Source organism: Gnatocerus cornutus, chromosome 5 (assembly GCF_029298725.1).
Source record: "Gnatocerus cornutus isolate USDA-ARS CGAHR chromosome 5, icGnaCorn1.1, whole genome shotgun sequence".
In the NCBI taxonomy this organism is placed as follows: Eukaryota; Metazoa; Arthropoda; class Insecta; order Coleoptera; family Tenebrionidae; genus Gnatocerus; species Gnatocerus cornutus.
In genome coordinates this window covers 4,373,151-4,400,526 of record NC_142237.1, presented here as the reverse complement: position 1 = coordinate 4,400,526, position 27,376 = coordinate 4,373,151, and the positions used below count along the sequence as shown (strand labels likewise).

The 27,376-nt window shown below is 32.3% G+C and overlaps 1 protein-coding gene and 1 long non-coding RNA gene across 16 annotated transcripts; one reads left to right on the top strand and one right to left on the bottom strand.

Moving 5' to 3' along the window:
• The first annotated feature begins 639 nt into the window (after positions 1-639).
• On the top strand, positions 640-24,784 carry Blimp-1 (PR domain zinc finger protein 1). 9 transcript variants are annotated; one of them, XM_088035867.1, is made up of 10 exons: positions 8,921-9,011; positions 9,451-9,548; positions 10,227-10,282; positions 15,836-16,024; positions 16,076-16,195; positions 16,272-16,319; positions 21,063-21,315; positions 21,367-21,580; positions 21,628-23,090; positions 23,139-24,784. In XM_088035867.1, exons 2-10 carry the CDS (start codon positions 9,452-9,454, stop codon positions 23,339-23,341), a joined length of 2,643 nt encoding a protein of 880 aa, XP_087891993.1. In that variant the 5' UTR covers positions 8,921-9,011; position 9,451; the 3' UTR covers positions 23,342-24,784. The 9 variants fall into 9 exon arrangements, with proteins under 9 accessions (XP_087891996.1, XP_087891999.1, XP_087891994.1 ...); XM_088035872.1 differs by lacking the exons at positions 8,921-9,011; positions 9,451-9,548 and adding exons at positions 9,586-9,665; positions 9,716-9,916; XM_088035870.1 differs by lacking the exons at positions 8,921-9,011; positions 9,451-9,548 and adding an exon at positions 640-962.
• Positions 2,027-10,205, bottom strand: LOC148173803 (uncharacterized). 7 transcript variants are annotated; one of them, XR_015770116.1, is made up of 6 exons: positions 8,801-8,911; positions 7,040-7,190; positions 6,559-6,991; positions 6,179-6,469; positions 2,750-2,784; positions 2,027-2,696 (listed from the first exon to the last, which is right to left on the bottom strand). It is a non-coding gene; the product is annotated as an uncharacterized LOC148173803 (long non-coding RNA). The 7 variants fall into 7 exon arrangements; XR_015770114.1 differs by having other exon boundaries at positions 2,027-2,449; positions 2,499-2,696; positions 6,179-6,991; positions 8,801-8,891; XR_015770113.1 differs by having other exon boundaries at positions 2,027-2,449; positions 2,502-2,696; positions 6,179-6,991; positions 8,801-8,891.
• Positions 24,785-27,376: the final 2,592 nt, after the last annotated feature.

Genomic DNA, 27,376 nt, shown 5'->3' with positions numbered 1-27,376 from the left:
GTGATTCGGATTGAAATAGAAAATTTATAATCCCACCGAGATAAGTACTTAAGTCAAATCCTGTTTGTATAGGTAGCAAAATGGTCATATTTTGTGGGGAAAGTAAGACGGTAGTGAAATTAGTCACCAGCGGGGTGTTATCTTCGAGAATTCAGTGGAAACTTCAATAGTGGGTTAGACGCGAAACCCAACTGGGAATTCTCGGATCGCATTAACACGTCTAAAAGTTGAATCATTTTGTGCCCAGAAAAACACAATTGTAAAGAGAAAGGCTTTTCACTGAATACCTAAATTTGAGCCGAACTTGCGTGAAATAAGGTTATATCATTTACTATAAACAAAATGACGCGGATGAGTCAAAGACCTTCTTAAAAGTAGAACTTTTACTCTGAGAAACCCGCGTTAATCACTCAAATTTGAGTTGGATGCTGGAGAACGGTGGTCCATGAACCCTTAAACAACGACAAAAAAACTTCCTTAAACGTGAGCTGCAGCATTGAAGTTCTTGAAGCCACTCAGAATTTGGAGGTTGTTGACCGAAGTTCCCGTTAGCTTGAGCTTCCAACTATCACCACTTGGCGCTGCGTGAAAACCATCACGGTCAAGTTTAACGCGGATCGGTGTTTAGTTTCTAAAAGACTGCGAAGGTTGAAGAACGTAGTGGTGTGTTTGACATTGCCCTAGACATGCGGCTTTGACAAGCGTTGACACTCTTCAGCCTCACCTGGATTAAGTGAGCGGAAGAAGACCGTTCGTCAAAATTTTTCGTTGGACATGCTTTTGCAAAATTCGGTTCGGGAGGATTTTGAGTGTTCTTAAAGACTGATTCAAAGATCTCATCTGAACTGATAGTGTTGTGTGTTTGCATTCAGTGACTTTTTCTGGATATACGTTCAGTGACATCGCCAAAATTTTCTGGATACCGTGGATTTTATATATTCCTCCAAAAGATTGCCACGAAGGTAAGAAGATCTCAGCAGTGAGGAAGGAGTTTTTTGACGCGCTTGATCAATCATTCTGGGAACATACAAAAAAAAGTTATTAAGCACCTGTACGAGGCCTAAACATTCTTAGCTCATAAACATACACGAATAATTTATTGATGATTAATACAATTATGTAATAATGGGGGAAGGCGTAAAAATTTTGGCAGTCATGGTACCATGGCGATGTTATTGACCTTAAGACAAGACATTCACATTGATATTATACGTTTCGTAATTCCGTTCTTACTCGATGTTTATTTAACAACTAAGTTTTTCCAACACGCGCAAATTTCCTGTGGGTGTTCATTTTGAAGGTGGTGACACCAACAAACAAACACGTCGGTGGATAGTAGGAGGATCTTCTTCATCTCCAAACTTCCTAGTTGAACTAAAGAAAAATCAAAATGTACTTTTGTCAAGTTCATCGAACTTGAAAATTTTGATAACCTCGACCTTCTATAAGGCTGAAAACTGCATAATAAGGAACCAGTTCCTTTAATGTTGATAACTCGTTCTTTATTTTGCAATCTGTTTTCGTACAAATTTAGAATGCATTTTATGTAATTTCACTGATTATGAGGGGCCCAAAAAACTCAACCCACACCGTCCAGGTATATTAATTAGACGCCAAGTCTGTAGAATTTATAATTGCGCGCTAGTTAGAACAATATGATTGAATTAATTAAATTGTCCTAGCACTTTTTGGGAACTCAGTTTTGAAAATTTTACTCATCCGGTCATCCGGAAATAAAACTTTACACTTTGTACCGCCATATTGTTTCGAAAAAACAGTAATAAGGTTGTCGTGACTACTTAGGCCCTTCTGTCAAAATACGGTTGTTGGTATTATTAATTGATGGTTGGGGCCGACATGTAAAGATCTTTCTCGATTTTTCTAGGCTCATCTTACTTTCGGATTAGTAGGACACTAGGGCAGTTCAACGAACTCCTTCCTTTACATGCTTATCATGGCGACAGCAACTTATTATTAAATTAATAAAGCAAAGGTTTTGTTTTAAATACTACCAAATTACAAATGGTTTTATTAAAACTTGGACTCATTTATTATTTTGAATCTAAATAAAATTTTTACTCAAGACATTGAAAGCTACAACAAACTATTGATTTAAGTATATTTTTTTATATTAACTTCTTGACATTGACTAACCCAAGTGGCCGCCAAGGCCAAGGTTAAATGGGTTTGAGTCATTATTTTAAAGATACTTAAAATAATAATTACTTATTCAGAGAGCTTTCATGGTCATGGCGACATTTGTTTATTGTTGTGCCGGTTCGAAAAAGAAGGGAATTTGATAGGAAATCCGAACTTTTAGAAGACTATTTTTTAGACTATTTTTATCTTCGCTTTTGGAGGACAAAGTTAGGCTTCTTCAGTTTTTAGCATCCTGTTGTCGCCCATGCATAAGTGGGTAAATAATCTCAATTTGAATGTCTCTTGAGTCCTAGAAACTAAAGCATTCAAAGCCGGTGCCGCCTTTATTTTTTCACCACCACCTGCATGTTTTTTGCTCCTGCCTCTGATAGTATAATGCGTAAGTTCTTTATTAAAATGGGCGAGATAACCGAAGCTTTTAAAAAGGAGGTTAACTAGCGGTGCTTACAATCCTGAAATTGATGAAGGTCTAGCGCTCTGACACTCCTCAGACCCTTATAGCCTTGAGAAATCAAGTCCCGTTGAAATGGTATCACCTGCCCACACATAACAAGTTGTTAAATGCACCTCTAGATAAACACCGTTTTACCGTTATGATGATGCATGCGTTTGGAACGTCGTTACCTAAAACAAAATTAAAAGTTATCGACTTGGACAGTTGTAAGAAAAACTAATTATGGGAAAAAGTATTCTTTGTGGTTCGAGAACCGATTCTAAGCCTTTTGTCAATAATGGTTTTCTTGAGAATTGGTAATCTTTACCTAACGGATTTATTTTTCTTTGACCGGCGGTCCCTGATGTCCATTTTGTGTATTGAAAATTTGCACAGACGACAGCTGTCTGGCAGAGGAAAAATTACTTTTTGCGACCGCAAAAGTGACCGCCTTTCTAAGTGCGGCTGTTGTTTGTTGCCAGAACCGACTTTTGCTTTGACAAATTCAATGTTAAATAAATTGGTTGCTAGTGCCACAGCGGCGGAATTTTCAATATAATTTATTATGTGGTACGAGCATGAAATTATTCGGTTTGAATAGTTCACGTTTGACCTGAATGCTACCAATGCAGAAGAAAGACCGTTCTGAAGTTTGGATCGGAAATAAACCGCTCAGATGATTCATTATAAATTAGCAATCATTATAATATGAACTCAAAAAGGCAGAATTTAGGTTTAAAAATTGGTTTTGCTATATCAGTTTTTTTTCTTTCTTCTAATTAATTTTCTCAATTTTTCATAGTTACTAGACCTCAAAGTTTAATCAAAATTCTGAGAAAACCATAATTCAGGCTCATTTTTAATTGTGAGTTCATCAATGGCTTGTCAAAACTATAAACGATTCAGGTTGCAGATGTCCCATTCGAGGTCAAATTTAAGTATTTTCTCGGTGGGTGTGTTATGTAAATTCGGATTTAGGGTACAAAAAACGTTTGTGTATGTTTGGTAAAACTTACAACTGAAGAGAAGGAACAATTAACTTTTCATAAACATGGTAAATGGCAAATTTGGGGAGGCAATGATGCCAATATTGTCATCTTAAAATACCAAAGTTTGCGTTTGACTGGTTCAGCTGAAACTACATTTTCTACAACAACAAAGCTCAATCATAGGTTGAGTTTTTGTTTAAAAGCGTCAGCAAACTAACCTCAGCCTTGATAGAAAGTTTATGTTAAATTCCAGAAGACAATAATATCATTTTATTAAATTTCAACCTTTAACCCTTTAACTGTTATTTACGTTTTGACATTTTTCTCATAAACTACGAAAGATGAAAAATTGAAATTTTCGGAACAAAAATAAGCGAATAAAACAAATCGAATGAGAATATTCACATATTTGTAACATTTCCGGTTATGCCGGAAGTAGTAGTCAACTTGCTTATTTAAAATGGAACACCCCATATATTCTTGCACTTTCAGATTCTACATCCAAATTAAGGGTGACTTTATGTAAAACGTGCTATAAATGTGCTATACTTAAATTAAACCATTTCAGAAATATTTTGATTTTTGTAGAAAAAATTGCACAACAGAAGTGAAATTTTCTTTCCAAAATAAGAACCCTATAATCAATTTCAAAGTCGCCACGTTAATTGAAAAATAAGCACAATACAAACGTACAATAAAATTTTGCATTAACTTTATGTATTGAACAGCTACTTCCTACTAAAAATACGCAAAAAAAAAGTATTTTTACTCTTTTATATCCAATTTTTTTTAAAAATGCTTTGGAATGGAAAATTTTATGTGGATCTTTTATAAGCAAATTTGGTGGTCTAATAAAAATAAAAAAAATTCAAAAATGTTTGTGGAATTATTTATTTTTTGTAATGCAAATTTAATTTATTTTTTTTTTAAAATGGAGATATTTCAGAAATGATATAATTTAGGTATAGCCCGCTATACAGAAAGTGATTTTTACTTTGCATATACAGGGTGATTTTTTAAAATCGGCAGGCGTTGATTTCAAAAATTAAAAAAACAAATTAAATGGTTTTTAATTTACTATAAACTGATGATTTTAGAATTTTTTTAAATGTCTTAGTATCTTTTGGGCGATATTCAACTTTTTTATTTTAAATTGGCACCCATTTTTTTATAATTTGGAAGATATTAATTTTCTTGATTCAGAAATGTGTAGTATTATTCTATGTTACTTTCACAAAAAATGTTTTAAAAAAAATTATCAAAAATGAAAACATTTAGGCAATAAAAGTTAATAAAATCTAGGTGCGTGCTGTCAAATAACACAATACCGTTATTGTAATGTCAAAAAGCAGCAGATAACAGGAAGGATTGGCAATCTTTTTTATTATTATTGATAACAAAAGACAATAATAAATACAAATCAGAAAAAACATCTACCTAATTTAATTGAAATACTGTTGAAACGCCATTCCGTTTTTTCATTGCACAATATTTTTTTCAATTTTAAAAATTTTTTAAAAATTTTTTTTAAAATATTTATTTGTAAAATTAGAACATATTACACATTTCTGAATCAAGAAAATTAATATCTTCCAAATTATGCAAAAAAATATGAGTGTCAATTTAAAATAAGATAGTTGAATATCGCCCAAAAAATACTAAGCCATTTAAAAAAATTCTAAAATTAGCAGTTTATAGTAATTTAATTTGTTTTTTTTTAATTTAATTAATTTTTGAAATCGGATCATAAATAAAAATTCTACAACGCCTGCGGTTTTTTAAAAATCACCCTGTAGAGTTCAAAAATGCAATAAAATATAGGGTGTTCTATTTAAAATAAGCAAGTTGATTGTCACTTTTAGCAAAACCGGAAGTGTCACGTAAATACTTTTGTCCCCAAAATTTCAAATTCTTATCATTTGCATTTTCTGAGAAAAATGGCAAAACGTACATAAACATTTACAACAGTTAAAGGATTATTTAACTGTCAAAGTGAACATATCCAACCTGAATCGACTGTATGCAGATTTAATAGCGACTAGACGTCATTTATTTATTGATACTTGACACTTGACTGACGTTCTACCAACTTTACCGCTCTAGCAAAATATCTCTAAACGTGTTTTCAAAAAACAGCCTCTTATAAAACTTAGTTTTTTAATACACAGAATACTTCATAGGCAAAATATAAAATAAAAATTAAGAAAACGAGACAATTTTGATCGAATGAAAATCCAGCAGGTCTTGGATTTTTTCACTCCTTGGTAAATAAACTTAAAACTGCCAAACAGACAGAGCTACCAACCGCACCCCGGAAAATTCCAAAAAATGTAAAATCTGAAATTAATTTGACATAACGCAGCGTTCCATCAAGTTGTTTACCAACCTCCGGATTCACTGCTTAAAATTCCTAATGCAACCGCCTGAAAGTCTCTAGAAATGGCAAGAGACCTGCTGATTCAGTCTGATTCAGTTTGGAGCTTCCGATCAGGATCTCGCCTTTTTAAAATTCGCTCTAAATCTAGGTTAATTGCCGAGCAATCACATCTTGTGTTAGAGCCCCACAAGTTAAACAGCCATAAAAAGCTCTGCTTACTTTCAAGTGTCGCTCTTCCCGACCCACCCCAAGTGATCTCCTGGAAAGCCTCCAGTTAGAGGAAGTTGGCGCTCACCACACTGTCTTTTTCAGAATTTTCTCTCTTATTAAGCGTTTTGTGTATGAGCTCGCAGTGGTCTTTTTGCGTGGAAGGAGAACGTGCTAGTGGAACCAGACAGGTGGGAGAAGTAGGGGAAGTCGGAGTGTGTCGGCCGTTGAACTCGTGGTCTCAATGTTGACATCCCGGTTAAGGCTGCGCTTCCTTGTCGACTTCCACCCTTGGAGCGCCCGCTGAAATTCACAAAGTCTCTAAGTTTCCTACACTGACGACAAAAAACTGATTTAATTCGACCTAATTGTACCACTATGTGAAACTTGACCTAATTATCGGTTGGTTAGTTCTTCTAATTTGTGGTTTTAGTAAGAATTCGCATGTGGAGAAGTACTGGAGGCTGCGGCGGTCGTTGGACTCGCAGAGCGGCGCGGGGTTTGTTAGTAAACAAAGGGGATTCCCGGGGGTTGATTGAACTCTGATTCGGGAGATTGTAAATGCGGAAGGTCCGGGTTTGACCCCTCATGACCTGGGCCAACACTTTCCATGGTAACCGACACGCAAGTCGGGGATTTCGATCGATTCCAGGCGATGTCCCTCCCTCTCAGACAACACGCTACTTTGACAGAAATTACGATATTTATTTGTCATCTTATCGACAAGAATGTTTTATCTCTAGACCCAAGAACAAAGGATTCTTTTAATTTCCACCAGCGGCTCTGGAGAGGAAACTTATTTATTGACTTTCAATCAAAAAAAGCCTGAAAATTGTACGGAAATCATTACTGTAATTAAGAACCATGATTTACCTCAACGGCGCAAATTCTCAGTTAGGCATTTCCGGGAGTTCCGGGATTCTCCGGGTGTAGAACGCAGCAGGAGGACGTTGAACTCTTATTGATTTTGTGCAATTTCACTTTTATTTTGTTTTGATAGAAGTACAGCAAAAGTTGATTCGTCCTGCAATTCAAATCAAGATCAAATTTCCATGAGACAAACGAGGCAAATTCATGACCCACAACCGCACAGAAAAATTCTTAAATAATAAATAAGCTATAATTTTGATTTTCTTACAAGGATCGATCGCCGTAATTATAAAAATATCTTTTTATCATATAGATTATTGATAAATCAATTATTCCGAGAATCATGATGTCACATCTTGGAAACTTCCGGTTCAATTAAAATAGAGATAATTTCATATAAAAAGTTCGTTAAAATCGGAGATATTCAGAGAAATTCATCATTTTGGGTATCTTCGCACCACAAATTAATTAGCCTTGGCACTTGACATAAACGCATAAAGCAAAGCCTACTTGGTTTACTGAGATTACAAAATATCAAACATCTAGAAGGCTGCAAAATCTTAAAATTAGTCATGAAATTGAAGTAATAATAGTATTTATAATTATTTTGTCACGACGCAGTTTGGTAATCTATAAATATATGTTGGTAAGTGTATTTAATGAACTAGTTTGACTATCATGCGACTGTTTTTTGCATGCGTAGAGAATATTTTTGGTTTATCCTCCAGACACCCATTAAAACCCGACTTCCAAAATATTAGTTAACCAATGTAAATTCTAATCGCTGCTGCTTATTTTTACCAAATTTTCATGTCCTGACCTGCGCAACTAAAAACAGCGTAGATTGCAGGACTATATTTGTTAATTTATGCAGTTTATCGTTATCTCGTTTTAACGATTTAGAGTGTTTACAAGAGATTGTTAAAAATAAAGACTGCACATGCGTTTTTCCTAAGGTCAAACTATTTCGCTGCGAAATTCCCAGAAAATGTTCAGTAAGTTACAAAAATACCCATAAAACCCAAGCAATGTTTATTCTTCACTATAGAAAAATTCGTAATCGAATTTGTTTATCAGCGTTGCCTTATCACGCCGATGTGCACATGGACAAGAGAGTTTGAACGAGATAGCTGCAACGCTGCAGAACCTCACGGCAGAGAGTGTTGAGCTAGGTCGGCGTCGCGACGCATAATAGCTCGCTGCATATCCGCGTCGCGAGTGCTCCGTCAAAACACACCAATAAGGTGCGTAGCGTACTTGGGTATGCGTAAGAATGCGTGAAGAGGCGATCCTGGATAACCAGAGTGACTGTCACCACAAACGGGGAATTTTTTTTGAATTTCCCGCGTGAAGGATCCGAAACGCGCTCTTTTTAAACCACAGCCGTCCAAGATTTCTGCAGGAACCCCACGGTAGGAATCACAAGCTAAATTCGACGTTTCGTTTGAAGACTCGTTCAATCACGAAAAAGTGTTTTTGTAATTAATTAATTATAAAAGATTTGATCAAAATTTTTAGTGTTGTAAAAAATAAGGGAAATCCAAAAAGGCGTAAACGAAAGATTAAAATAGAGACGTATTCACTTGCGGCGAGAGTGTATTAATCGGCCAAGTGCTTAAACTTGAATCAAAATGCACGAAATGCAAAGTGAAAAATTTTAAAAAGACCAAAGTGATAATGAAACTTCTATTGATTGGTCTATTTTTAGCCCGGAAAAATAATTTCACTATCAAACAAGGACTACTTTTAAACGCAGGTACTTACAGCACAACTTTTCGTCTAAATCGGTCAGCAGCTTGCACCTCAAGTGTCATTTTACCAAATCGCAAGAAAAATGCAACGAAATTAACATTTTCAACGTTCAATACAATCAAAAGTGAAAATTCAAAATGGCTGCCTCCTTGTTTCCTTTACTGAAACGTAGATATTTTCTGTCTTCAAAGAAGCTATTTTAAACTACTTTTCAATACTCAAGGTAACCTTAGTTGTTAACTTCTTTTCGAAAATTTGTAAACAATTCATCTCTCGCCACGATTTCCTCAAACAGAATTTTCGGCGACGCATCAACTTTGACCTTTAAAAATTTTTGATTTTAATTTCGTGTTTTTGGCAAAAATAAGAAGTCTTATCGGATTTTACAGCTCGCATTTGTTTTTGTGGAGGTTCTTTCGATGTTTCCGATAGTATTCGAGACATGACATTACCATTTTTAGGTTTCTTCTAGAAAAGTGAATTTCAAGTGCACGCCAAGGATATTTAATCCATCAGTAAATAACATAATTGTTAAATACAGTGCTATTATTAAAATTATCAATATAATAACGCAGTGCTCGTTGCATAGGTTATGTTAAGTTCTTTAACAATTAATGCGAGAATCATTAATGATTGATGAATTGTGACATTAATTCCCGAAGAATGAACAAAAAGGAGCAAGCCATGGTGAAAAGTATCCCAGAAATCTTTATTTTATATGATTTAAGACGCAGTGGAATTTTCCATCAGTATATTGCAGGTAGTGCATGCTTTATCAAAAAATAAATTAATATCAGACATTATGTAAGCTTAAAACCAGACAAAGTAGTTGGATTCTTTCAACTGAAAATGTTGAGGCGCTGCCCTCTCATCTTTGGTAATTTTTAGTTTGACTTTTATAATTGCAATAACATTGAATGTTTAAAGATCAGTCATGGCCTCGTGTTGTGCCAAATGCTCACAAGGTTTCTTTAAAAAGAGAAAGATAGAGGAAATGCATTCGTTGAATAGAGATCAGAACTAAAATTGACGTCAGGAACATGCAACTCAACCTTGCACTAATATTAGTGCAGAATTAAATAACTTAAAATTGGTGGGGAAGAATTCGGGATAAAATTACTACAGCAGGTAATCCTTTTCTTTACTACTAGCACATCCCCACTTTGATCATTCGTTTTTTCGAGTTTCTAGATTTACAAAGTCATGATAGAATTGCACTTCAAGGAGGTTATGTCGTATGTTATGTAAAACTCGTGTTTACATAACAGCTACGTAAAAAAATGACTTAATGACTCTATGACATTGAGTTTGCAATGCAATGATAGCAGAATTGACTGCGTATGTTATATACTTACATGAGAAAACAATGTTACCAGCGATAAAGATCTTCTTATTTTGATGTTTGAAAATAGACTAATGATTGTTTTTTGTGTTTCAGGACTTAAATGCCTTGAAGAACAGCTGCAGTCCTCAAAAAAGGCCAAAATGAGAGAGGTAATAATCAGATTAAAGCCGATTTTACGATGGTATTTAACGTTCAACCTTTGCTAGTTTAATTTTGTATCAAACGATAAGCTAATCCTATGCGATTTTAAATATTTGGGAATTGGTGGAAGAGCTTGCAGCATTCTTCATTCTAAACGTTTCTTGTTCTTTTTTGATTTCTATTTCCAGTCTGTTTTTTGGGCATTTCAACGACATTTTCCGCCAAGATTAATAGTGTTTCTGATCAAAGAGTTTCAATAGTTCTAATTCGATATTTTGATATAAACATATAAATTGACAGTAGCTCATTTAATATTTTACTTGATCGTATATTACTAACCACTAGCAATGAATACATGAAAATATTCATAGAGATGTAATGTACATAGATGGATTTGTAACTTCGTATTTAATCTTTTGGTGGTGACTTTAACGCGATTGGATGATGCAGTTTTTGGTGGTGGCTTCAACTTGAGATTTGATTACGCTAAAAGTCCTTGGTTACGGTTTTAGCTGAGTAAAATGTTTATTTTTAAGTTATTTTCTTGCTTGCTTTTAAACAAAGAAGTAAGACAGCCATTAAGCCGAAGGCTGCGCTTTCGAAAGAAGTTATACTAGTCATTTTAACTACTTTCCGAAAGTTGGTCTTAAAAATAATTTGAATAAATTTAATTATTTGGGGTTGGATCACCATATCATAGCTTTTTGCTCCGAAAGTATGATGAGTATGAATTTATTCAACTTTCAGAGTAATATTTTATTATACAGAGTGTCCCAGAACTCACGCCAAGGAACTAAACCCAAATCCTAGAAGCTCAACTGCACGTGGCTTGATGTACATTTTACGTTGCTAGGCTTCAAAAATTAGTTCTAAAGACCATGAATTATTTGTTCAACTACTGATATTTGAATAGTGTTATGCAACAAAGATTCAACCCTCAAAACTTTTCACCAACTGTTAAGCTTCTTCGGACCTAAAATTCATCAACCTAGTTGTCTAACTAAGGTGCTAGATTAGTGTGACTGCAATAAAATTATAGTTTGAATGGCATTTCCGTTTGTAGACGACATGCTTGGATCTTTGTTGCATAACACTATTCATTGTGCAAATGTGACAAATGAAAACCACATAATGACTGTTCTAAAAAGAACCCTTGAAAACTATTTTTGCTAAATTTGACTCTTTGCGATGATGATGAGCGCGAGTTCTGGAACACCTGTATTTTACAAAAAAATTACAAAAAATCTAGTTTTACAGGTATTGTGATTCAATTGTCAATGTAAATCAATCAAATTATTTGCATATTTAAACTCTTTTTCAAAATTACTGGTTTGATTAATAAAATTAATTTTACTTTATAAATAATTTAACACAATAATTACCATTACAGTACTTTTTTGTCCATTTTAAATAAATATAAATAGAAGCAAAAATAACGATAACGAACCTGTTGGAATAATTTTCCAGCTAGGTACGTTCTATCTATGCAATTTACACGAACAAACTAAATGCATTTTTAAAGTTATTTACACACAAAAGATTTAAAAAATCTGGTTTCATAAAATTGCAGTTATGTTTTTCTTGGGCGTATGTATTCTACTTCTTTTTTTAATATTTATTTGTGCAGGTTTCTAAAATTTATTATCAGATTTAGAGAAGATAATGCGTGTAGAACTAAATCAAAAGATTTAAAAGGCTTTTTTTTTAACTTTTATAAACAGTTGTTAGCTTTTTATAAATTTATTATTAGCAAAGGGAAGAATGTTTGGATTTTACATGTTTATTAGGCTGCTAGTGTATTTGAATCCAAATTTAAAGAGTATACTTGATAATAAAAATATGCGAATTTTAGCTATTTAAAACCGGCCATATGTCGAAATAGCTATTTATGGAACTAGAGGTAGAAATTATTCAGTTAATTACTAGACGTTCGAATGTGATAAAAAACACTTCTGGATGGTGTTTCATACCACATTTTTCCTAACCAATAAAAATACATTTAAAAAGATTTGACAATTTCCTTTTTGTCATTGGCATTTTTTGATTATTTAATTTTTAAAACATTTTAAAATGACAATAATTCATATTCAGCTACGAAAGAAAAATAATGGACATCAAATCTTGTTTAGACAACCCCTTAACGTCACATTTTAAAAATTTTGTTTGCTTAAATATAAAAAAAAGTGTTTCACATTAGCGCATAAGAGTAATATGACTTTGACGTGCATTATTGTACTCACGTGGCTGTAGGTATATTTTTTTGGTAGAATTTTGGACAATGTCAACCCATTAAATGTGAAATAACCCATGAAAACTCAACTTTAAAGTTTTCAAACTTCAGTCAGAATGACATTAACATTAACGTAAAAGTGTTGTTCAAAATTCTATGACTAAAAACGGGGCTCGAAATGACGATAAAAATCTGATGGACTTAAGAAATATTGACGCTGTAAACTGATTTGAAATAAGTTTTAAATTTTTGAACGGCAATTAAATTAGAAAAAAAGTTGAATCTATGTAGGTTTCAAAATGTTTCTTTGACAGTTTAAAGTCAACCATTAATTGACTCCATTCTCCTCATTTTTATCAAATGTATCACAGTTCTTAAGCGTGATTTTTTTTTAGTTTAATTTTACTCATTTTTAGCTGCAAGTCTCCTTCATTTTAAATCATTTTATTTTTATTTAAAACTTGTCAAAATGGCAGTAATTTATAGAAGCACATTTAAATTTTCAAAATGTCAAAATTCAATAATTTATCGCCAAAATCTTTAATTTGGTTGCGGTTACAAAAATGTCAACGTCTTACACTATGGAAAATTATTTCTACTAATATCAACGAAAACTCTTTTGATTTAAATAACAATTTTAAATTCAAATATGTTTATATGGATAGGAAAGTTAGAAAAGTTTCAGTTTGAAAAAAAGCAATCACGGTTAGACACACTAAATTCTGAGTAAAATTGGCATTTTGTTTCTAATTTCTAAACTAGACCTTACAAACCAAACATTTGATTTTTAACATATTTATCATTTTGCCCAGAATTTCGTGTTTTCAATCATACTTCCCCAGTTTGTATTTTTTCCCTATTAATGCTTTTGAAACTGCAATGACTATAAACTGATTGTTTGAAATTTTAAGCCACTTTTTTGTAGTATTTTCTTGATAAAAGTACACGAATCACGAATCACGAATACACGATAAAAATCGAGCATTTCTGAATTTATTTATAATGCTATAATAAAATTCACAAAGGATTGCATGCTAAATTTTTTAACCATCAAATCATCATCTTCGTCTTTAGTCTTTCATCGAATTACATGGTTTCTAGGACACTTGCGGTCATGAAGTTTTGGGCAATGTCAACTACCAAATACTTATGTTAAATGATTTTTATATTTCTCTTGAAAAACCAAATTTAAAGTTTGAAACATCAAATGACTGTAGAGTATGATATACCGTACCCCAAATTCCATGATCCCAAATGTATATTTTTTTTACAAAAGGAACCACAAATAGAACTCGAGTATTGCGTATTTCGATCTGCAATCCAAACTTCACAAATTTTTCAACTAATTTTTTATAATCAAATTTGTCAAAATGAGACGTGGTTTATATATAAATATGTGTTTTATTTTGGAGATTAAAAGCAAAATTTTAGAAAAGTTGCTACTGGTTCTAAACATAAACTGATTTATTCAATGTGATATTGTTAAAACTCAATAAAAAATATTTCGAATTTGTGAGTGAATTTTGAGTTGGAGACAAAGAGACGTTAAATCAGATACTATAATATTAATCAAATTAATTGGAAATTAGAAAATTTATTAGACCGAAACCTATTTTTATTAGAAAATGCAAATTTTTATCGTATGTATAGCCTTCCTGAAATATGCATGGTAATGTAAATTGATTAGCTGATTACTAATATGAGGAAATTTGATAAGCTTTTGTTAAACATTTTTGGTCACCTGCATGCGATAATATATACACAGGTGAACATTTTCTACAAAACTAGTAGACTTTGATTTTAACCACCACCATCGCAATTTTATGCCTTTTCATGATTGTCAGATTGCTACAAAAGAGCATTATTTAACGTCTAGGAATCTAGTTGCCACGTTAACTAGCAATACAGCCAAACTATGTCTTCAAAGTTTAAAGTTTGAAAAAAAAACCTGATTAAATCAGTAATTTAACTGGACATGAACTTAACATTGCGTGACAAAGATATGAAAAATTACTTTGCAATATGTTTTTGTGCAAAATATATTTCAACGTTTTAATAGTTATTAGATCTTTTATTGTTCTTTTACGAAAATGATCACCTCTAGAGCATTTTATTCGCATGTTTAGCAGAAGGTCAAGGGGTTGAACTGTTGACATTTTCCGAGGTTCCTCAGTGCATGTTCGGCTTGAATTTATCCAACCCTACGAGTGCATTCTGACTCATAGATCCATTTCCTAATTTTCCTAGATGATAATCTGTTAGAAATATGGCAGACGAAATCAAATAAAGTGGGTTTGCGTGTTGCTTCACACTTCAATAAACACATCGAAAATGTATGCAGTCGAGTAATGAGTGCAATAATTATCGCTCAGGAATTAATATAAATATTTAAATGTAACCTTGACTTAGAAACGGCATTGAAGATGGCTAATGAAAATAATTACAAAACAGTTTGTTCAAACAAACATGAGATTTTAACTAGAAATTTCTGGAAGTGTAATTTTAGATATAAAAAATTGTAGGACGCTCCAGCCATTTTGAAGCGACTCGCAATGACGTCATTAAAGTGATGACGTCAAGTCGGACGCGATGCATCCCGACGCTGCAGAGAGCGCCGATCGATACACGTACACACTGACCCATATATCCTTTCACTTAATGTTTGCATTTGCACATCCCTCCAGATATTATCAACTGAATGCAAATGACCACCGTTGCAACACGCACACGATGCGTAAAAAATTATAGCAACGCGTATTTTATATAATTAATGAATAAATTCAGTTGTTAATTGTTCAGTATGTTGACGAAGACGGATGCAAGTTGACATGGAAAAAAATCCAACTTAATTGCCATCATTATAATATTGACATTCGCGTGGTGAATTGAATGGTCACAATTCAGGAAAATGCAAGCCTTTGATGTCTTTGTAACGTGTTAATTGGCTGCGAAGTGCATTTTCTCCCCTAGTCATTGATTACACCCCATATGAGCGCAGAGGTCACTACTGTTGCTTTCATTAAATCGACCTTGTCTGCGGCCTGCATTTTCATATCACTTTTCAATCGAAATTATTTCATTTTAATGAAGTAATTTAACTGCTCCACCACTAAAAAATTAATTGGCAGGAAGTGTCTTGAAATTTTACTTACAAATGAGGCCGCCCTGTGCACGGACAAAATTCAAGATCTTTGACCTAACTAAATGCTTCAGTTACGTCAATCATGCTCACCTTCACGCTTTAACTTTTTAGACATGTAATTTGTTATAAGTGGATGATTTCTTGGAGAGTATTGCACTTGGAGTTATTAATTACTATTCTTCATTCCAGGACATGATGGATGAAGTAGCAGTAACATCCGCCAGCGAGTTTGATCTGGCCAACATCCGTGAAGAAGACTTCGAACTACATACGACTTATATAGTTCCGGATCTTCCGGTTGAACCAGGAACACCCAACAGAGCGGAAGCTACTCTCCCTAGGAACCTCGTCCTCAAGTCATCGCAATCGTTATCAGATGTGAGTTATTTTCACCAACCGGAAAATTTGATTAAAAGTCTTTTTTTCCAGGCACAAGGTGTTTGGAGTACTGGATATATCCCACGAGGGACTCGATTTGGGCCTCTCGTGGGGGAAATTTATGCCAAAGATGCTGTACCAAGTTCGGCGAATCGGAAATACTTTTGGAGGGTAAGTGGTCACACTCTACTCTCTTTTTTTCTTTTATGGCTGTGGTCGTGGTTCTAACGCTTATTTCCTGGTTCAGGTTCAAATGAGGGAAGGCTTTTATAGAAACAGTTCTAACGACAACAAGGTACTTGTTATCTTTAATTCGGTACGTCAGAAGCATAAGGGTCTATCTCCAAATTTTGGGAAAAATGAGTTTTTTTATTACTATTTGCATCTTTTTTGAGACAGAGAAAAATAATCCCCATTATATGAAAAACAAACGATTTTAGGTTTTTCTTAGGAACTAAATACCAATCATTGTTAGAAGCATAAAGAACAAACTCCTTACAGGTCTACATTTTCAGGTGAATTTGTTACTCAACTGATCCTAACTTACTCAAATTGATGACAAACGCAACTATATTATTTAGGGATACTAAAGAAAACAATCCGTGTTTTGGAACATTCCATTAAAATTTTCGTTGTAAGATTAAAAAAATGCCACCATTTTTTGACCAAAACAAATGTGACACAAAATTTTTATGTTTAATGCCACTATTACCAAATTTGTGGAGTTTATAAGTCTTGACTGTCTTATTAAGAGTACCGATTTAGAAAAATTTAGACCACAAAGGAGAATATTTGGAAATTTCTATTTAGACAACAGTGAAAATATCAATTTTTTTCGACACTGTAATTTCATAAATTTTAGTGTGACAGGAACGAAATTTATGCATGTTTTTTCTTTTGTTTGTTTTAGTAATATCACTTATTTGCAAAAATTTAGATCAAAAAGTCGAATTTTTAGAAATTTCCGTTTTAAGGCCAAAAAAATGCCACCAATTTTTTTTAAGATCCTGTAATTTCTTTATTTTTTTATGTGATTTTAACGAAATTTGTGGAGATTATCGCTCTTGACTGTCTTATTTACAGTGCCGATTTACCAAAATTCATAGCGAAAAGGAGAATTTGTAGAAATTTTTATTTCGAGTAGCTAAAAAAAATACAAAAAGAACTTGATCGCGCTTTAATTTCGACATTTTTGGTGTCACAAGAACGAAATGTATGCCACTTTGTTTCTTTTATTTGTTTTAGTAATATCACTAATTTGCAAAAATTTAGATCAAAAAGTCGAATTTTTAGACATTTTCGTTTTAAGACGAAAAAAATGCCACCAATTTTTAAGATTCTTTAACTTCCTTATTCTTTTACGTGATTTTATCGAAATTTGTAGAGATTATCACTCTTGACTGTCTTATTAAGAGTACCGATTTTGAAAAATTTTGACCAAAAAGGAGAATATTTAGAAATTTTTATTTGGACAACTGTGAAAATGTCGATTTTTTTTCAACACTGTAATTTCATTAATTTTAGTGCGATAGGAACGAAATTTATGCCATGTTGGTTCTTTTGTTTGTTTTAGTAATATCACTAATTTGCAAAAATTTAGATCAAAAGGTCGAATTTTTAGAAATTTTTGTTTTAAGGCTAAAAAAATGCCACCAATTTTTAAGATTCTTTAACTTCCTTATTTTTTTATGTGATTTTATCGAAATTTGTGGAGATTATCACTCTTGACTGTCTTATTAAGAGTACCGATTTTGAAAAATTTTGACCAAAAAGGAGAATATTTAGAAATTTTTATTTGGACAACTGTGAAAATGTCGATTTTTTTTCAACACTGTAATTTCATTAATTTTAGTGCGATAGGAACGAAATTTATGCCATGTTGGTTCTTTTGTTTGTTTTAGTAATATCACTAATTTGCAAAAATTTACATCAAAAAGTCGAATTTTTAGAAATTTTCGTTTTAAGACGAAAAAAATGCCACCAATTTTTAAGATTCTTTAACTTCTTTATTTTTTTATGTGATTTTATCGAAATTTGTAGAGATTATCACTCTTGACTGTCTTATTAAGAGTACCGATTTTGAAAAATTTTGACCAAAAAGGAGAATATTTAGAAATTTTTATTTGGACAACTGTGAAAATGTCGATTTTTTTTCAACACTGTAATTTCATTAATTTTAGTGCGATAGGAACGAAATTTATGCCATGTTGGTTCTTTTGTTTGTTTTAGTAATATCACTAATTTGCAAAAATTTACATCAAAAAGTCGAATTTTTAGAAATTTTCGTTTTAAGACGAAAAAAATGCCACCAATTTTTAAGATTCTTTAACTTCTTTATTTTTTTATGTGATTTTATCGAAATTTGTAGAGATTATCACTCTTGACTGTCTTATTAAGAGTACCGATTTTGAAAAATTTTGACCAAAAAGGAGAATATTTAGAAATTTTTATTTGGACAACTGTGAAAATGTCGATTTTTTTTCAACACTGTAATTTCATTAATTTTAGTGCGATAGGAACGAAATTTATGCCATGTTGGTTCTTTTGTTTGTTTTAGTAATATCACTAATTTGCAAAAATTTAGATCAAAAAGTCGAATTTTTAGAAATTTTCGTTTTAAGACGAAAAAAATGCCACCAATTTTTAAGATTCTTTAACTTCTTTATTTTTTTATGTGATTTTATCGAAATTTGTAGAGATTATCACTCTTGACTGTCTTATTAAGAGTACCGATTTTGAAAAATTTTGACCAAAAAGGAGAATATTTAGAAATTTTTATTTGGACAACTGTGAAAATGTCGATTTTTTTTCAACACTGTAATTTCATTAATTTTAGTGCGATAGGAACGAAATTTATGCCATGTTGGTTCTTTTGTTTGTTTTAGTAATATCACTAATTTGCAAAAATTTAGATCAAAAGGTCGAATTTTTAGAAATTTTTGTTTTAAGGCCAAAAAAATGCCACTAATTTTTTTTAAGATCCTGTAATTTCTTTATTTTTTTATGTGATTTTAACGAAATTTGTGGAGATTATGACTATTGACTGTCTTATTTACAGTGCCGATTTACCAAAATTTATAGCGAAAAGGAGAATTTGTAGAAATTTTTATTTCGAGTAGCTAAAAAAAATACAAAAAGAACTTGATCGCGCTTTAATTTAGACCTTTTTGGTGTCACAAGAACGCAATGTATGCCACGTTGTTTCTTTTGTTTGTTTTAGTAATATCACTAATTTGCAAAAATTTAGATCAAAAAGTCGAATTTTTAGAAATTTTCGTTTTAAGACGAAAAAAATGCCACCAATTTTTAAGATTCTTTAACTTCTTTATTTTTTTATGTGATTTTATCGAAATTTGTAGAGATTATCACTCTTGACTGTCTTATTAAGAGTACCGATTTTGAAAAATTTTGACCAAAAAGGAGAATATTTAGAAATTTTTATTTGGACAACTGTGAAAATGTCGATTTTTTTTCAACACTGTAATTTCATTAATTTTAGTGCGATAGGAACGAAATTTATGCCATGTTGGTTCTTTTGTTTGTTTTAGTAATATCACTAATTTGCAAAAATTTAGATCAAAAAGTCGAATTTTTAGAAATTTCCGTTTTAAGGCCAAAAAAATGCCACCAATTTTTTTTAAGATCCTGTAATTTCTTTATTTTTTTATGTGATTTTAACGAAATTTGTGGAGATTATCGCTCTTGACTGTCTTATTTACAGTGCCGATTTACCAAAATTTATAGCGAAAAGGAGAATTTGTAGAAATTTTTATTTCGAGTAGCAAAAAAAAAAATACAAAAAGAACTTGATCGCGCTTTAATTTCGACATTTTTGGTGTCACAAGAACGCAATGTATGCCATGTTGTTTCTTTTGTTTGTTTTAGTAATATCACTAATTTGCAAAAATTTAGATCAAAAAGTCGAATTTTTAGAAATTTTCATTTTAAGACCAAAAAATGCCACCAATTTTTTTAAGATTCTGTATTTCCTTTTTTTATGTGATTTTAACGAAATTTGTGGAGATTATCACTCTCGTCTGCCTTATTAAGAGTGTCTGTTTAGAAAAATTTAGACCGAAAAAGAGAATTTTTAGAAATTTTTATTTCGAGGAGCAAAGAAAAATTTTTGTTTTTTGACCAAAAAAAAAGTGACCTGTTCTTCTCTTTAAGACCTGTTCTTCTTCTTTTAATGCTACTTTAACCAAATTTGTGGAGTTTATAAAACTTGACTGTCTTATTAAGAGTACCGATTTATAAAAATTTTGACCAAAAAAGACAATATTTAGAAATTTTTATTTGGACAACTGTAAATATGTCAATTTTTTTCAACACTGTAATTTCATTAATTTTAGTGCGACAGGAACGAAATTTATGCCATGTTGGTTCTTTTGTTTGTTTAAGTAATATTACTAATTTGCAAATATTTAGATCAAAAAGTCGAATTTTTAGAAATTTTCATTTTAAGACCAAAAATTGCCACCATTTTTTTTAAGATACTGTATTTCCTTTTTTTATGTGATTTTAACAAAATTTGGGGAGATTATCACTCTTGACTGTCTTATTTACTTACAAAAATTTTGAGCGAAAAGGAGAATTTGTAGACATTTTTAGTTCCAGCAGCTAAAAACCAATACAAAAAATTTGAACGCGGTTTTAAGGTTAAATAGTCTGTAGAAGTTGCTGATTTTGGATTAATTTTAATATATCTTTGTTAGCAAACCCCTATGCTTCTGAGGTACCGAATTATGTTTACAAAAATAACTTGTAATAAGACATTTGTTGGGCGAAATCCTTGGCAAAACTTCAGATTTTACAATTTGCTCACACATTTACCTTCGTATTGAGGATTTTTTTCTTAAAATTGGCCACGCTTTTAGATTATGCTGCTGCTATTTTGGTGGTTGGTTGTAAAATACCGGACACATAAATTATTTTGAAACTGAAAGCTGTGCTTTATTTAGGTGGACAAGGAGAGCTTATCAAATGTCTTCCACTTTTTACGTGTAGATCTCGTTCTTCACCAACTTATTTCTTTCAGATATATAAAGATAACGAACTATACTATTATATAGACGGATTCGACACTTCTAAAGCAAACTGGATGAGATATGTCAACCCTGCTTATTCCAGTGAATCTCAAAATTTGATCGCCTGCCAATATAAGATGAATATCTATTTTTACACCATCAAACCTATTCTTCCCAATCAGGAACTTCTAGTTTGGTATTGCAAAGAATTTGCAGAGAGGCTCAACTATCCTTTAACAGGAGAACAAATGTTACAAAGAATAAGTAAATCTCTTCGAAAAATCACTTGAACAACGTCTAACACTTGTGTTTTAGGACAACAAGTCCAACAATCTTCTGAAGTAATAACAGTTAGTACCACAGAACCACCAGTGAAAGACGGACCTTATGAACACCAATTAACTCCAACCGATGGAAGTGTGCGGTCAGACGAAGGCTACCATAGCAATGGGTACCACGATGACGCTTTTACACCTCCGGAGGACTCGAGTGATTCAGACAGTGAAAATAATTACGTGCTTGACTTTAGGTAAGTTTGTGCGGGTTTCAACATGTCAACTAACGCGATTTTTGCAGCAAAAAACCACACTCGAAGGAGACGGCGGTCATCAAACCGGTGTCTCCGGAGACTCAGAAGAACGAGTATCGGAAAGTGAAGATAAAAATTTCAAAGGCTTACCACTACAAATCGAAGGGAGTGGAAAGTGACCACGAGATGGAAAAAGAAACTCCCGCTGATGCTGCAGTACCTGAAGTAACAACACTAACCCCGAGAATAATCACTCCACCGAGTACAGTGATCGTAATTGATTCTCCTCCTCCTGAAGTTCCTAACACTAAATCTTTTTACGAGCCCGAAGTGAAAGCACAGAATGTTATTTCTCGATACACGCCTCCGTCGTCGAGCATCTTAGAGAACATTCTGTTGAGAAATAGGATTGATACCAACAACAATGATAATAATCAGAGGCAGCCGAACGCTACGCCTCCACCAAGCTCGCCGACGGAGATGGCGTATTCGTACAAGAAGAGTCATAGATATGGCACTGTTCCCTGCAGTCCTGATTCAAGTTCAAACGTCCAAGTTCAAAACATGCTTCCTCCTAGTCCTGCAATGATTAAGAATCATCCGCCGAGTCCGGTGCAACCGGCGACCATCTATGTGCCCCATTCGAACGAAAATTACAACCACATCCAAGCGAATAACTATTACAACATCTATCCAGGGAATGGAATCGTCCACAGCACGATAACTTCAACTCCTTCGACAAACTACTCGCCTCCAATTACGACAGGATTCACCAACAACCACCACAATGGTTCGAGTTTGATGATCCCAGCATCCCATATAATCAACTCGAATTTAACCCACCACCTTCTGACACCATTGAACCCGATTCAAACCAACGGCCGCGCGTCCCCTTGCTCACGCAGTCCCGATGGTGGTAACCCTAACAGTAGCCCTTCGAGTCCCAATTCCGGCCAGTCGAGGGGCTACAGAAGCCTACCTTACCCTCTGAAAAAGAAAGACGGTAAAATGCACTACGAATGCAACGTGTGTTGCAAAACGTTCGGCCAGCTCTCAAACCTAAAAGTCCACTTGCGAACCCACAGTGGCGAACGCCCGTTCAAATGCAACGTCTGCACCAAGTCTTTCACCCAGTTGGCTCACTTACAGAAACACCATTTGGTACACACCGGCGAAAGACCTCACGAGTGCGGTATTTGCAAGAAGAGGTTCTCTTCCACGTCTAATCTCAAGACTCATCTAAGGCTGCACAGTGGACAGAAGCCATACGCATGCGACTTCTGTCCAGCTAAATTCACTCAATTCGTACATCTTAAGTTACACAAGAGGTTGCACACGAATGAGCGACCTTACATCTGCCAGGAATGCGGTAAGAACTATATTAGTGCTTCCGGTTTGCGGACGCACTGGAAGACGACGAGTTGTCGGCCAAACAACATCGACGAAGAACTCAACGGTGAAGCCTCACCGAACGGTTACTACGAATACGCGGGATCTGACGGTAGTTTAGGTAAGGCAAGCCAAAGAAATAAGCGTGTTTCTATGGTTGTTCCCGCAGGGTCCGTAGACATGAACAAGGAAATGCACGAGGACTCGAAAGACTTTCTAGACATCCACCCCCAGCAGTCGCAAGTGACACATTCGGTGTTGCACCCAGGCTTGTCAAGGCCGCTGCCTCCAGGACTGCAAAGACAGCCAGGGAAGGAAACGCGACCTAGTGTGATCGAGTCGTCGCAACCACACATAATTGAATGTACCTAAGATGTATTCCTGCTCATGTAGTGTAGTTTTGTTAAGTTTTTTAAGATTTATTTATTACTAGGATAGTACTGAGGTAAACGTGTGTTCACAATGGGACTGGACACTGTTTTGTAAGCGTTCGAATGAATAAATATTTAGTTTTTCTAAAGATACTCATTACATTTTGTTGAAATAATTTATTCTATTTATTGATAGTTGTTTAATGAAAAGTATTTTATGGAATTAACCGAATTTGACTTTAGACTGATCACGATAAAGCAATACTATTTATGACTTGCACGAAATTGTCTACACTGTGTGTTTATTTGTATTTGAATGTTTTAGAAGACATAGCGAGTTTTTACGTTGTAGATTTTATATTAAATGTGTTCTGCAGTTTATATACATTAATATAACTGACATGTATTGATGGTACTCGATTGGATACGTCTTTAACTCCATATTGAGAAACTACATAATATTTCGATCACTCATGCCTAAATTAAAGAGTATTTTGAATTTGTTGCAAGCGTAGTTGCTTGATATGCTGTTAAATCCATAATTTACTTATGTTAAAATATTCCCAAATAAGTATAAACCAAATGAGATCATCTTCTTCATGTATTGCTACTATTTATACATGTAAAGTTCAATGTATGTAATTGTATAAAACTAAATGGTGCTTGTGACTTGTTTAATTTAAGTATGTATGAAATTTCTGAAGCTTAGCGGTGGAAAATTTTTGTCTGCTTGCACTAAAACAAAATCAGTATTAATTTGAGTTCGAATCGTAAATACTGTACATCATCATCATTTTATTGGTATGTAAAAAACATTATTTTGTATATTTTGTCAATTGTAAATATTTTTCATTTTTAGGTACCTACTTGAAATTAATGTAAATTTATGTAAATTTAACCTGTGAATATTTTTAAATTAGCAATCACTTGCCGTGTACATAAAATTATTTATTTCACCTTTTTTGATTTTTTACAAACTTACTATATTTTTCGTATTTTGTTTTTAATTTAGTTATTCCAGATAACACACAATAGTATAATACGATTATTATTAAATGTAGTATGTACTGTGTACAATACGATTTGTTTTTATTGTTATTTAGTTGTACTTAATTTTTCTTTACAAACTGCAAAATTGATTGTTATTAAAATTTTCATCGAATTAGCGGTGTTTGCACGTTTTACATTTTAAATTAAAATTAGTTTAGGTGGGTACCTTTTTGTTGTCTATTACAAAGATATGATTTTATGACGTTTCATCATTTCGATCCCTTCTCATTTCTCCCATACCTAATTTAAGCCGTACCGTGTTAGTGTTAGAAATGTTCGATATTTGTTTGTCGTAGTTGTTATTTATTCATTTGGAACTGTTACATTCAAAATATTTTGGTATATCTCGTGCATGTAAAAATGTTAATAAGAATATTAAAATTTGAAAATTTAAGCGCTTTTTATTACCGTGCATTTTTGAGCAATTCAAATCAAATTTTATCGTATTTTTGGAAAACACAATCACTGGTCAATACTTTTACTTTCTTTATTTATTTGTTCGATTATAGTTTTAAAGTAAATTTTATTCAAATCCAAATGCAAGGCTAAAGTATTTTTTTTTCAAATAAATTGCAGAGATGGATGCCCGGCTGCTGAAATCTTATCCAAAATTATCTCACTAATTATTTTAGGGATACAAGAATAAAATTTAGAGGAATTACTACGTTTAGCATTGTTTATTACCTTTTTTTTCGAAAATTTTAATTTTATTATAAACTAAAAATTTTCAATTTTCTGTATTAAATTCCTTATTTTTGCCAATGTTACGAATATAAAATGATTTTTAAATATTAATACCTTTAACCCGCTTATAACTTTGCCAAATTCGAAAATTTAAGAACCAGAAACTCACTTTCTAAAAATTTTTAATTTTGGAATAATCCAAAAATTTAATGTTCTATATTAAATTAAGTTTTTTGGCTAATTTTAGGACTACAAGAATGAAAGTTGTAGGAACTACATTTGAAACGCTTATTAACTAACTCTGACACATTTCAAAATTTTAAAATCAAAAATAGATTTCTTAGAAATATTTTATTTTAGAACGAACTAATTTTTTTTATTATTTTATATGTATTTACTTCCATAATTTTGGAAATTTTGAGAATAAAGAATGAAATTTGGATGCAGTATTACTTTTGACACACTTATTAACCCTGCCAAATTCCAAAATATTGAAACTAGAAACAATAGTTTTACTCTCTTTGAAAATAATAAAAAATTTCCAACTTTTCATATTAAATCCAGTATTTTTGCTAATATTATAGATTCAAATAAGAATGAAAGTTGCATAAAGTGGTATTTTTGTCCACGCTTATTAAATCTGACACATTTCAAAATTTTAAAACCAAAAATAGATATCTTAGGAATATTTTATTTCAGAACGAACTAAAAATTTTTATTATTTTATATTTACATCCATATTTTTGGAAATTTTAAGAATACAAGAATGAAATTTGAATGCAGTATTACTTTTGACACGCTTATTAACCCTGCCAAATTCCAAAGTATTGAAACCAGGAACAATATTTTTACTCTATTTGAAAATAATAAAAAAATTAAAACTTTTTATTTTAAATTCAGTATTTTTGCAAATATTATAGATACATACAAGAATAAAAGATGCATGAAGTGGTATTTTTGACCACGCTTATTAAATCTGACACATTTCAAAATTTTAAAATCAAAAATAGATTTCTTAGAAATATTTTATTTTAGAACAAACTAAAAATTTTTATTATTTTATATGTATTTACTTCCATATTTTTAGAAATTTTAAGAATACAAGAAGGAAATTTGTATGCAGTATTACTTTTGACACGCTTATTAACCCTGCCAAATTCCAAAATATTGAAACCAGGAACAATATTTTTACTCTATTTGAAAATAATAAAAATTTCCAATTTTTGATATTAAATCCAGTATTTTTGCTAATATTATAGATACAAACAAGAATGAAAGTTGCATGACGTGGTATTTTTGACACGCTTATTAGCTCAAACAAATTCCAAAATTTTAGAACCAGAAATAAATTTTTGAAAATTTCCATTTTTGGATATTAACTTTAATATTTTCGGAAATTGTAGGAATTTTACAATACCATTTGAACAGAGTATTTTATATTAAATTCAATATTTTCGCTAATTTTAGAAAATAGATTAATTTGAAGGAACCACTACCTTTGAATATTAATTTTGCCACATATCAAAATATTTAGAAGCTAAAATGAGTTTTTAAGAAATTTTTAATTTTAGGACGAAACGAGGGGAATTTAAAAAGATACTATAGACAGTTTAGACAAAGACTAAAATTTCCATAAAGAATCGTAGAATCTGAAAAGAATCAAAAAGAAAACCAAACATATACAGTAAATTTAGAAAATGTGGAGAAAACCAAAGAATTTAGACAGAATTTAGACAGAATTTAATGCCCATTTTACTTTTATCCTATTAATCAACGATATAAGATATAATACAGGGTGTTTTTGAAATGCATGTACAAAACAGTTCTGCGCTATTCCGGGCGGAGTATAAAGTATGAAAAACCAATTTATAAATCAAAAACTGACAAACTAAAATCAACCACAATCCACATACTTTCTACACCACTGGCAAAAGGCGCACCTGGAATGATTTGTTTCCAAAGCAACCATCAACTCGATTTTTTGTTCACTTTTAAATCAGTGGCGTACAAGCAAATTCAATGAAATTTTTGTGTAATATTATCTCGAAAACAAAAACACTTTTTCTAAGACTTTTTCTCTTAATAGGCTCAACTTGTGACAAAGAATTACCCCGCTCTTTTGTACATGCATTTCAAAAACACCCTGTATATGCATAAAAGTTTTGATCATCGAGAGAAATAAAGACAAGCTTCCAAAATTAAAATCAAAAAAACCTATCTGTACATATCAGAAAGTAGAAAAAATTGAAAGAAAGATATAAAATGAATTTAACGACTCTAAAAATAAAATTTCAATAAATCA